Below are 12,211 nucleotides of genomic sequence, written 5' to 3'. Positions count from 1 at the left end.
GGTAAGTCAGCGTCTCTGGACTCTGTTCCCTGAGTGGTAGAATGGCAATAGCACCTGTTGTCTGGGGCTGACATGAGACGTCAATGAGATCGGACACGTAGGAAACAGAACACTGCCTTGCCCACAGCAGGTGCCCCAAATGTACCCTTGCTGTTGGTTTTATTGTTTCCCTATCAAGTTAGAGAGCATGTGGTAGGGCCCTTGATAGCCTGTGATATCCTCTTCCTGTGTGTTTTCAGCCCTCTCAGTGATGTAGTCATGCGTCTCAGAGAAAGGGCTTCTGCCATTAAATTTTGCTCCAGGTTCTTCATATTTTAAAGGAGCGATGTAATGGATCAACCACACGGGGGCGCAGAGCTCTAAATTTTACCCTCATTGAGCAGGTTGTACACCCTGAGCATTAGAAATATAATGCCTCACAAATGATAGTAGCAATACCCAATACATCTCGGAAAGCCAAAGAATATTCCCAGAATCTTCCAAGTGGGCAGTGCCACAAGTGAACAAAGCACATTCATTTGTAAGTTGTGCCCCTCTGTGTTACGGTGGTAGTGCCCAGCCCTGGCAGTACATTACAGTCACCTGGGTGTGGGGTGAAAAAATCCTGCAGAATCCGGGCACCCCAACCACCTGGAGTGGTAGCAAAACAACAGCATCAGTGTTTTAATGCTCCCCAGGTGATTCCAAGGCCGAGAACCACTCATCTATGGATTAGCAGAGCTTGAAAGTTACATGAAACACCTGGCTGTCTCTGACACTTTGAACTTTAATAAGTGACGCCGAAGGTCATGGTTATGTTATCAGAAAATAAACAAAAGCTGAAAAATAAAGACTAGTAACCTAATTACTACGGAGCCAACATTTCCTTAATTTGTCTCCCAAATGGTGCTACACTGACTCCCTGGGGTGACTAAACTGGCTCCAGCTCAGGATTTTCAAAGAGAAAAATCAAAGTGATTGAATGCCTGTCAGCCAGATGGCTTGTGTCACCAAGCCTGTGACAACCTTTCAATCATCAGAGGCCATATGAGGGCCATGTTCCCTTCTACTTTCTGCCTGTTTGATTTTAAATTCTTGACTAACATTACAGACACTGGACAACAAAGTTAAAACAGGAGGAAGGAGAGGCGACTTTAGACCCAATGTGTTTAAACACAACATTCTCTTTATCAAAAAAGGTGATGAAATGCCGGGGCTTATTAGTCCAGAGCAGATGAAACTGCTTAGCTGCCTGTTCTTCCAGGAGGTACGGCTCTTTGGACCTGTAACATTTCTTACTGCTGAGATGAATGTTTGCATGTTCAGTTCCTCATCTTTTTAAAAAAATATTTTTAAGTTGTAGATGGACACAATACCTTTATTCATCTTTATGTGTTGCTGAGGATCGAAACCAGTGCCTCACCCATGCTAGGCGAGTACTCTACCACGGAGCCACAACCCCAGCCCACAGTCGCTCATCTTCTAAGATACTGAAAGGAAAGTTCTCTGCTTAAAAGGCATTGAAGGTGGGCAGGTTTTCAAGCATCAGTACTTGTTCAGAGGACCAAGGAATGAAGACTGCCAGGGACTCCCCGAGTTGGTAGGGGCTACTACTACTTACACCATATGACAACCAGTTTTGAAGATTTAAGAGGGTGAAAGGTCCTCAGGACTCACGGAATTCAACACACCCATCTACAAATGAGCAAACGAAGGCTCCGAGACTGCCAGCCTCATTCAACTAGTGAAGACTGAACCAGCCCTGTTACTCTCTCCCATAACTTCCACGTCAAGGAACGTCCCCTGGCTCCACAGCTGTCCAATGTGATGACTTTAGGGCACTTTTCCTTCCTTCTGCGGGAACCCATTAGTGCCAGCCCCAGGTCCTCACTGGCCCAACCACTCGAGTCAGGACTGGAACATTCAGGGCACACAATGTACCTGTTGTAATCCTTGGTTATTACTTAACTACATAGGAATGACTCATCAGTCCCCACCCCAAAGACTCCTGGCCACTGGTGTTGGAATGCTTCTCTTAGCACAGTATAAGACTGTATGCTAGTTTTCTATGTGTTTGTGGTGAGTTCAATGGGGATTAATTACTGCAAATTGAATACTGAGAGATTGCTTCGTAAGGCTGCTGCTGGGGAAGTGTGATGTAGCAGATGGTGGCATCCTAACAGGGGCTTTTGCTTTTGTTCTAATTATTTGAAGTTGCTATATTTGGATGAGGAGTGGGGGAAGAGAAGGGGAAGAGTCCCTGCTCTAATCTCTGATAAGCTTTGTGTTAAAATAAGGCCCAACGGCTGAACCACCAGACAATTCTTACAAGATTAAGCATGAGAACATTTTCCATTTACAGCACTGGAAGAGGAACCCAGTGTCTCTCCACATGGTGGAATGAAGCAGCGCTGTGCTGTTCTCACTCACTGATGCTGGACACTCCACAATAAGTCACCTCCCCCCTGGACTTGGGCTGCTCCATGTGTTGGTAACACCCACCCTTGGCTGAGAGTCCACCAGATGGCCTATCAAGTTTGGCCCCATAGCCAAGATTTCTGACATTAAATGTTTCCCAAACCATGTTTCTTAGGACATCACTACCTGTGAGACATTAAGATTTCTTAAATAATTTTGCAGAATGTAGTTTTAATCGAAATTAACTTTGAATTTGAATTGTGAGTGGATGGAGTAGTACATGCTTTCCCAAACATCCGAGCATAAGACCTGAAGAAAGGCTTCACACCACTACACAGGACCCCCGAGTCTGAACACAATATGGGGGAATGCTGCAACGTATTATTGAGATAAAATACATCTTTAAAAACCAAGGAAGATGGGGAAAAAAGTTGCAAATATGTGTTTCTTTTTTTGGAGGGCAGGTACTGGGGATTGAATTTAGGGGCACTCAACCGCTGAGCCACATCCCCAGCCCTATTTTGTATTTTATTTAGAGACAGGGTCTCACCGAGTTGCTTAGCACTTCACTGTTGCTGAGGCTGGCTTTGAACTTGTGATCCTCCTGCCTCGGCCTCCCAGGCTGCTGGCATTACAGGCATGTGTCACCATGCTGGCTATATACATTTCTTAATACTGCTACTCAGACTTTTCACTCATTTCAGCCATGGAAGTCAAACTGGTTGTCACTCAAATAAAACTGACTTGTTTTGAAACTCTTATTTGCAAACTTTTATAAGAAGATCACCATCCTTGACAGGGAATCAACCAGGTTAGTGAAGCCCCAGTAGTGACTCAATACAGTAATGACTAATTTCAAAGATGTCATGAGATGGCCCCACCCTTGCTGAAGGTGGGGGCCCAGGTGAGCACCTCTCACCAAGGCTGACCTCATCACTGCACTCTGACCCAGAGCCATCCCTTCGGACTGAAGGGCAATGTAGCTGCAGGAGGTGAGAAGTTACTGCAGGAGGTCGACGTCACCCAAGACCAAAAGCAACTCAACTCGGCTTATAAAATATTACCTGTTGTCTAACTCCCACCTGGACTCTGGTCCCAGCTAATTGTGGTCCATCTTACATGCCGACTACTCCATCCCACCAGACTGGGACTCCTCATAGAGGGGAGATCCTATTACTTTTACAGCCAGATCATGGACTCCTGCCCTGACACTCGGCAGCAAGTGTCTGTTGTTCTGTGTCTGGTCGGGTTGCTGCAGGCTTCCTTCATGCCCCTATAAAGCGGATTCTTTCTACATAGAAATGTGAGGCAGAGACAATACATTTGCCAGGTTGAGCAGCCTGCAGCCCAACAGCTCAAGAGCTGCCTGGCTCAGAGCACAGCACAGCTGGAAACCCAATTCTAAAATGAAAAATTGCAAAGCTGCTTTCTTGTGATCTACAAGGTCCACACATTACAGTGGATAAAAAGCTGCACCCCATTTTCCCATGAGATTCTTCCCAATAAAGGACATAATTTATAGTCAAGTCACACATCCCTGCTCCTCCTACCACAAATTGCAGCGATTTTAATTTTGAATACAAGAACAGTCTATAAATGCTTTTAACTTCATTAACCGGTCTGCCCTTGCTTGAGGGCCATGCTCATTTACATGATTCCCAATTGCCCAGAGCCAAGGTGGCTCCAAATAGCTTTTTTCATCGATTTCCAACACGTGGCGGCTTCCTCGTGACTCAACCCAGTTGCTCCTCTGCATTTCATTTCGCTTTGTAGATTTTCCTCGGGAGGCAGCTGGTCCCCAGCTGTCTGTCTTCCCACCCCTTTCTGAAGCTGGGCTCTCATGAGCGCCCGGATGGTTGTGGCTTTCTGATGTCCCTCATTTCTTCATCCACGTGACCTGCCCAGGGCACCTGTGTCCCTCCCAGGGACGGCCCAGGCCCAGCTAACCCCCTCACAGCACTCCAGCAACTTTCTCTTTCCCAGGGAAGTAGACAGGAGCTGAGCCCCGAGCCCAGGGAGGTCCGGCCCCGGGCCCTCTGAGTGACCCTGGACTTTCTCCACAGGGAACCTGTCCAGTCAACCGTGGTCAGTGGAGAACAGTTTGCTTTAAAGTTCATCCTGACTGGAAGACCCGGGACACTCCTCCATACAGGCTGAAATCCTAAACTCTAACGACGGGCACTTGTAATTTGGCAGAGATCCCAGAGTTTAGATGTGAACGCGATGATATTTTGCCCACCAAGGCATTCCCTGAAGCACCCACAGCAGCTTTGGGGGCTCTTTTCCCTTCTCCTCTTTCTTATTTTTTCCTCCAAACTTAAATAAAGATATAACCCAACAGACCAGGCTGATCTTATGCCTAGGTGATGGAACATCTCAGTTGAGGTACCTATATTATCATCATACAAAACATGTACAATGTAGTCGGTACTATGTAGCTGTAGGTAAATCAGCTTCTTAACTGTGTTGGACAACCAGCTGTTAGAGATTTTTCTGATCGTGAACTGATAATTTTGCAAAATGAATTGCTTGAAATTAGATATAGGGCTGGGGTTGTGGCTCAGTGATAGAGCACTTGCCTAGTACGTGTGAGGCGCTGGGTTCGATCATCAGCACTACATAAAAATAAAGGTATTGTGTCCACCTACAACTAAAAATATATTTAAAAAATCAGCTATAATGTAACACAAACAAATGCTTGGATTCAAATGAAATTCCTTTCCAATAGAGTTTTCTAAACACTCAATTTCTATTTCTATCCAATCATGACTCAAAGAACAAATAGTTTGTGGACAGGCACCAGGCATGGATCATGCTTTGAGTAACACTGGTGTAGAGTGGTACCTCATGTGAAAGCGATTTATATTTATATTTCAGTCTGTTTCCTTGGGGAGAATACAGACCTTCTGGTCTCGTCTCTGCTCATTCTTGTTCGCTCTTAATACAAAGAATCAAGCACTGCTGATTTCTTCATGAGCGCACCACCCTCCTCCAACACACCAGCTACCTCCTCCATGCTAATAAGCATCACTGCTCCCTTAATTCCTCCTCTCTAGGAAGAGTCTGAACATATGTCCTCAGACCCCAGGTGCCACCGGGGTCCATGTAAATGTCCCTTCCTGCCCTGTTCCAAGGAACCTGGTTGGGCTCCCAAGTGCCTGTGTATAATTGTTACACATGATACGTATTAAAAGCATATTACATAGATTATGTTACGGCTCACTATATACAACATGAAAATACTACATATTACCTAAAATACAACTATATAATATTGACTATGTTGTACATGTTTTGTATGATATAGGTACTTGAGAATCTTATATAAATGAGATATCTATGGCTACAGTAACACCTGTAACATTATATTATATAAATAATGCATATTACATTATATATAAAGGAAAATAGACAAATATATTCTATAAAAGGTCCACTGGCTGGAGACACTGGGTAGCAGTGGGTGGGAACATGAGATACATGTGTAATAGGCAATATGTTTAAAATATACACATTACACAAATAATACAATAATCATCTGAAAGTCCCCAAACTGACAACGTGTAATATAAAAATATGCACAGAGGGCAACTCCATGCCTCACTCACCAGTGTCGTTGGGGTACTTGTCCCCCCTGGTGCATGTCTTCCCGTCGCCCTCAAGGACATAGCCCTCCCGGCACTCACAGCGGTAGCTGCCCACAGTGTTGACACAGATGTGGTCGCACAGCGTCTTGTTGCTGGTGGCACACTCGTCGATGTCTGGTGTGAACCAAATGCAGAAAACGCTCAGTTTCTGAGAAGTCACTTATGCCACAGATGGCACGAGACTTGTCCCTCATAATACCTGTGCCAAGGACACTATTCCAGACCTTGACCGGACAGAGCCTGGCATGAGGTTGGGCGCGGGGAGGATGGGCCGTCTGTGGAAGCGGCACTTTAGCCATGTGACTATCATTACAGACCAACCAATGATGGGTTCCTGGCCGTCACGGGACCCGATGGAGGTACGGCTGGCCTTTAGAGAGTTCACCTGGGAAATGATGATAATGAAGCCTGTCCCTAAATACTTCCCAGGGCTCCTCAGGAGAGCACTGGGGCCAACACACCCTGATGAGCAGACATTAGCTAAGTGATTTTTTGCAAGCAGTCTAGTGTGCTGAGGTTTTTAAAGTTCTCCTTTATGGCTGGAATTCTACATGTGACACAAGGGCCACTTAGGAATAGCCCCTTCCCAGTTAAGGAACACAATATACTCGGGAAAAGATACTTATGACAAAATAGTCACAGATGTCTAATGGAGAGAGGCTTCCCTAGGAAATCTCTGCCTCATCAATGACCCAAGCAGACCCCCTTGAGCTGAGGAAATGAGGCATGAGACCATCAAATGAGTAACCGCGGAGGGTCCGCGTCAATTGCCCACACCATGGGGCTTGCGCCCCTGCTGCACTGGGAAGAAACAACACATTTCCCACCATGAGAAGACGGGCTCAATTCCATTTCCTGTTCACTGGCTAAAGACACCCCGTAGCAGTAGGTGGGAACCAGGACACACAGCCCCTGACCGTGACATGTGGGCAGACAGAGCCCAGCCTTGAACTTTAGGATGCCGATAATTTTTTAGCCTGGACAAGCAGCCAGGGACTCAGCTCTGGCAGGCTCCCTGGGTGCCAAGAGCGAGCACAGTAATTCGGGTGCTCCTCTGCAGTATACACTGTTGTCATATGCAGCCTGGATGGAGGCGACGGTTGGAGGCGCCTCTGCAGTTCCTCAGGCTGACTGCCTTTTTCTCCAGGTGTTCCCACCCTAAATGTCAGAGTGAAGCGGTTGTACTGGCCACAGAGGACACTCTTAGTAGAATGCAAAGTACTGCTGATCCCCAAATGTCTACAGAAAAAGAATTAGGGCACGTAGCTCCCATCAACTGAAAGGAGAGCCCATGGGCCCAGCCCTGAGCTGTGTGGAGTGTCCCATGCGCTCTGTAAGAGGCACCCTGACTCCCTCCTACCCTCCTCCATTTGCTTGTCGGTTTGGGGTACCTTTCCCAGATGCTTTTTGGGAGAAACTAGGGGACCTAAGGCTAGACTTTCCCAGGTGCCCAATGGAGGAGGGAGCCTTGCTCATATCAAATGGCTTATTTCCCACCTGGGTCCATCTGAGGTCTCTACTCTTCTTCCAGTTGATCTGAAACTTCACTGAGCATAGTACTCACTCATGTAAATGCACGTCCCTGGACCCACCCTCAAAGTTGTGGCTCACTATGTCTGGAGGAGGGGCCAGGAACCTTTCAAGCAGGGACCCCAGTTGAGGAGACAGGTTAGTCATGGGCTTGCCACAGTCAGACACATAGTTCCAGACCATGAGCCCTAAACCTCCCCAGGAATTCAAGGAGGGCACTAAGAATGCCCAGTCAAGGAGAACGACCAGAGCAAGCTGGTGCCCCTGGTGATGGCCAGGCAACTGCTCAGCTGCAGCCAAGTTTGCCTCTAACCTCCTGCCACACGCACACCTCCATTTCCCCAGTCACCTCTTGAGAACACTCATTCTTGCTTCTCTGGTTTACATTCCAGACCACTCATTTCCTGTTTTGCATTATTCTATTACATCTGGCCTGGTTCCCCGTCTTTGGCTTTTACATCTCACTGCCAGTTAGGAGCTGGAAAATAACACGCATTGCCAACGCACCCAGGCAGTAGGGCTTCTCCCGCTTCCGGTGTCTCTCGCGGTCATATTGGTATCCTGGATAACAGGTGCACAGCACGCGGCCGAAGTTGTCTGTACACTGCTGTTCACAGGGAGCCTGGGCACAAACATCATAATCTGAAAGAGAAAAAGTATGCACTCACATCAGCCGCAGGGGTAGACAGGGCAGCCTGGCCTGGAGCTCGCCTTCCGGGCTGCATTCTGCAGACGTGACCTGTGAGCAGCCACACCTACAGGGGCATTAGCCCTGGAGGCTGTGGTACAGCTTCTGAGAGCACTGTGGTGGCAGAAGGCAAACACCACTCATGCTCTTCTCTGAAGTTGCCTCGTTGTGCCCCTGGGTCTTGGTCACTATCCAGAAGCAAAGATGCTTTAGTCAGCCAGGCTCTGGAGCAGTTCCTGGGGGCCTCTTTGATCTTCAACTGCTATAGGAACAGGGAAGTCCTTCCAGCAGGGCATTGATGGGCTTTGGTGCCCAAATGTAAGAGGAAGGGCTGGCTGGCAGACTCAGAAAAATGAGGGCAGCTTTTGGAATAGATATGTGAGAGTCTTCAGAGAGCCTATGCTCGCACAAGTGAGTGTGGTAGGTGTGCACACGATGGTGTGTGTGTATAGAGATTCTGCATGTGAGAGGGGGGTGGGTGAGACTGAATGGCTGCAGATCTCTTGCTGGCCCTATGCCTGTGCATATGAGGGTGAATGCCCAATAATGTGTTAGGAATTGGGGCATCTGCTACTCTCCATTTTTATGAACTGATATTTAATGAGCTTCTGAAGGGCTTCTGGCTCTAAATCGCTCAGTTTTGACATATTCTCAGATCAGTTCCAGCATCTCGTCACTGTCATCTCCATGTACTAGTCCCAGATGGACCCTCCTGAGACACAGGTGAACCTGGGTCTGCTCTCCTGTATGTGAAGGGAAAGAAGTGAGCCGTCTCTGATGCAGACAGGGTCAACTTTGACAAAGATCATGCCATTCTGGTGATGACCTGGTAAGCTGCCCTTGTTGGACGATACTTCCCACAAGTGGGACTCCAGGTCTGCTTTGCCAGCCTGGGTTCTGACCAAGCCTACAAACCATCTGGCTAACTTTTCCTCAACCAAGCATCACCTCCAGGCAACCAAAGTTCTGTGTTTCTTTTGCTCAAAAGTCAAGTCTCAGTGTGACCGGTAATGAGCTGCCCTGTCCTGCCAGCTGTCACCATTACTGGATCAGCCAGGGAGGAGGCAGGAGGCAGAGGGGCCGTCTAAGGCACTGGTTGGCTGTGGTGCCCAATGAGGTCTTGCTTTCAGAAGCAGCCGTTCCCACTCTGCTCGGCTTCTTAGGTGCCACTTAAACTCTTCCAGCTGTTTTCATGTTCACCCCCGTAACTCTAAGTATTCAATTTGCATTGCTTCCTTTATTTTAAATGTTGCTTTTACTTTAAAAGGTTCCTTATTAACTTCCAGTCACGAGATACACTTAGCATTTTTATTGCACTTCCCCACCCCAGCACTTGGCACTTCTGGTTCCTTCCATCTGGTCAATGGTTTTTGTTGAAATTTTAGTTTGGTCAATCTCCAGCATTTGCCCTGGAGTGACGATATAAAAGCTCTCTGGGCAGAGCCAGGAGGTGCACTCCACTGAACTGCCCTTCCCTGGGGAACTGTCTGATGTCCTTAAGGGAAGTGCCTTGTGTGTTTTTGGGGGTCTCAGTCATTGAGCTCATTTAGTTTCAAGTCTGCTCCATCTTCTTCCAACACCTACTTGGTGACGTGAGGCTCTGGAGACAATTCTCCAGCCCGTTGGGTGCTTTCAATAAGGGGTGCTGTGGGGAGGTGTAGGTACAGAGAGAGGCCCACACAAACACATGGAGGCTGGAAGAGGGGCTCTGCACCTTTCTGCCTGTGCTTGTTCCTGAGCCTTATCCCAGTCCCACCCAACTCCATCCAGACCCTTTGGATAGTAGCAGTAAATGCCAGTTTGCAGTTTCTAACACTTAGAGAAGCAGCCTCCCCACAAATATCTTAGGGGCACCCGCACCAGTGATCTGGTGCTCCTTCCCCCAAGTGGGGTTCCCAGATCCATGAGCCACAAACTGAGTTCAGAGAAACAGCACTGGCTGCCCAGTGCCTCCAAGGCCTGGGTCCTAGCCCAATGGCACCTCCTCCGAGCTTCTATGTCTTAATGGGTCTCCTGCCTCTCTTCGCTCCCCTAGCTTAGAAGTGGGAGCTACTGTACATGGTTGTTACTTCTGGGAGAGTTTTCCTTTTGACTTTTCAGTTCTCAATGTCTAGTCTTTGGTTCTTTCTATCAAATGTTCTCTGATATATAATGGAGCATGTGGATGACAGTTATGATTCATTTCTAGGGACTTTCTGAAATTTTTAAATCTCTTCAGATGTTTAAGTATTTGCCCATTTCTGATTGAGGAAGTTTCTTCTAGAACATTCTGTGCTTTCTCCCAGCAGAAATCTCTGTGGCTGCTGCTTGGTGTGTCCATTCCCTATCATCTTGGGGATTCCATCCACACTCTTTTGACACTATGCTTCCCTCTCCTCCCTCATCTTCCTCTTTTCTGGTTTATGCTGTAGTTTTATTGGAGCATATACTCCAGTAGCTTCCCGAGAAAAGTCATGAAAGAGGTAACATTTTTATGCTTATGCATGTCTAAAAATATATTTTAGTGATTGATAGTTTGGGCATAAAACCGTAAGAGAAGTTCACCTCCACAGTATGCAGACATCGCTCCATCGTTTTCTAATTCAGGCTCACTGCAGCTGAGTCCTATGAGATTCTACTACTAAATCTTTCATATGAATTTCACTTCTTCCCCCTCTGAAATTTTAATTTTGTTTCCATTGTATTACAATTTCACAATGAGGTTTTCACGTGGGGCTTTGTTATTCTTTGATGGGCCCTTTATATCTAGAAAATTCTGGAGAATTTCCTTGAATCCCATCTTCAATGACAACTCCTTTTCTCTGTGTAACTTAATTATCTTGAGGTTGTGTTCCCTGGACTGTTCCTCATTTTTCTACTTTTCATTTCTTTGATCTTCTGCTCTAGGTCTTGGGTAATCTCCTTAATTTCACCTTTCAACCCTTTTGCTATTTTCTATGTGTCATGTTTTTTGATTTCTAAGAATTCTTCATTCTGTTCCTTTTTATTGACACCCTGTTTTTGTTTGATGCGTTCTGTATCGTTCCTGAAGTCTAAGTGAATTAATTCCAAGTCTCCCTCTGTCCGGGTAGCTCATGCTTTCTCTGAGACTTTCCCTTATGTTAAATCTTTTTGAAGGCTTTCCTCCAACATCTGGTGCTCCTTGGGTGTTGTCCTAGTTTACTTGTGGAGTATTAAAAATAGCTCAATAGCAGCTCTTTGCACATGGGATTTTTATAAATCCCAAGCTTCAGCTTAAGTGACTCGACCGGTGCCTTCCAGCATCAGTTTCTAGAGCTTTCCTTGTGTCTGCTCGATGTCCAGAGGCAGCGTGTCCAAATCCCTATCCGAGAGTAAGTCCTTTTTGAACTATGAAGGGAGAGGGTGGGTGTTTAAATCTTCAATGTGTACGCATTTTCTTAATGCCTCCACGTGCGATGTTGAGTTCTTACTTGCATCTGACTGGTCCTCCCCAGCCAGCCTCAAGAACCTCTGCTTTACCCTCTTAGAAGAGGGGACTTTGGTTTCCTGCCTGGGTATAAAAGGGGCGATAATTTTGGTTGCATGGAGGGCACATCATAGTCTGACTTTTCAGACTTTTAAATCTAACCTGTTTTGACACCACTTCAACCCTTGTTTTCAGTTTTGATCGTCATTAGTGTCGGTATGAACTGTTGGCTCCTTAGTTTTCCCTGGTGCTGCCTGAGGGCTCAGGCTTTTCATTTTGCTGAATTATTTACTATCTTGTCTGTTCTCCAGCTTCTAAAATGTTGTTGCCGTTCTCTCTTCTTCCTTTCTCCTTAATCTTGTGGATGTATGTCTTTTGCTTCCCGCCCCCGCCCCCTACCCCCCGCCAATTTTGTGGAGTTTCTGTGGGAGAGGCAAGGCTAAGAAATTTATTCTGTCCTTTGTTTTTGAAAACTTGTTTTTTAGAGCCTATCAACTTCGTCAAGTGGCTTTTATCTTTAAA

General features: G+C 46.6%; 1 protein-coding gene across 1 annotated transcript in view; it reads right to left on the bottom strand.

Moving 5' to 3' along the window:
- The window catches only part of Ccbe1 (collagen and calcium binding EGF domains 1), a 214,719-nt gene that overhangs the window by 19,518 nt on the left and 182,990 nt on the right, over nucleotides 1-12,211 (bottom strand). Inside the window, exons 4-5 of the mRNA XM_027948991.2 lie at nucleotides 8,082-8,216; nucleotides 6,006-6,158 (exon numbers count right to left, since the gene is read on the bottom strand). Of these exons, the coding sequence (XP_027804792.1) occupies nucleotides 6,006-6,158; nucleotides 8,082-8,216 (288 nt within the window). The remainder of the gene's footprint in view (nucleotides 1-6,005; nucleotides 6,159-8,081; nucleotides 8,217-12,211) is intronic.

This window comes from Marmota flaviventris, chromosome 16, assembly GCF_047511675.1.
Source record: "Marmota flaviventris isolate mMarFla1 chromosome 16, mMarFla1.hap1, whole genome shotgun sequence".
Lineage (NCBI taxonomy): Eukaryota > Metazoa > Chordata > Mammalia > Rodentia > Sciuridae > Marmota > Marmota flaviventris.
This window is presented reverse-complemented; position numbering and strand designations above follow the sequence as displayed.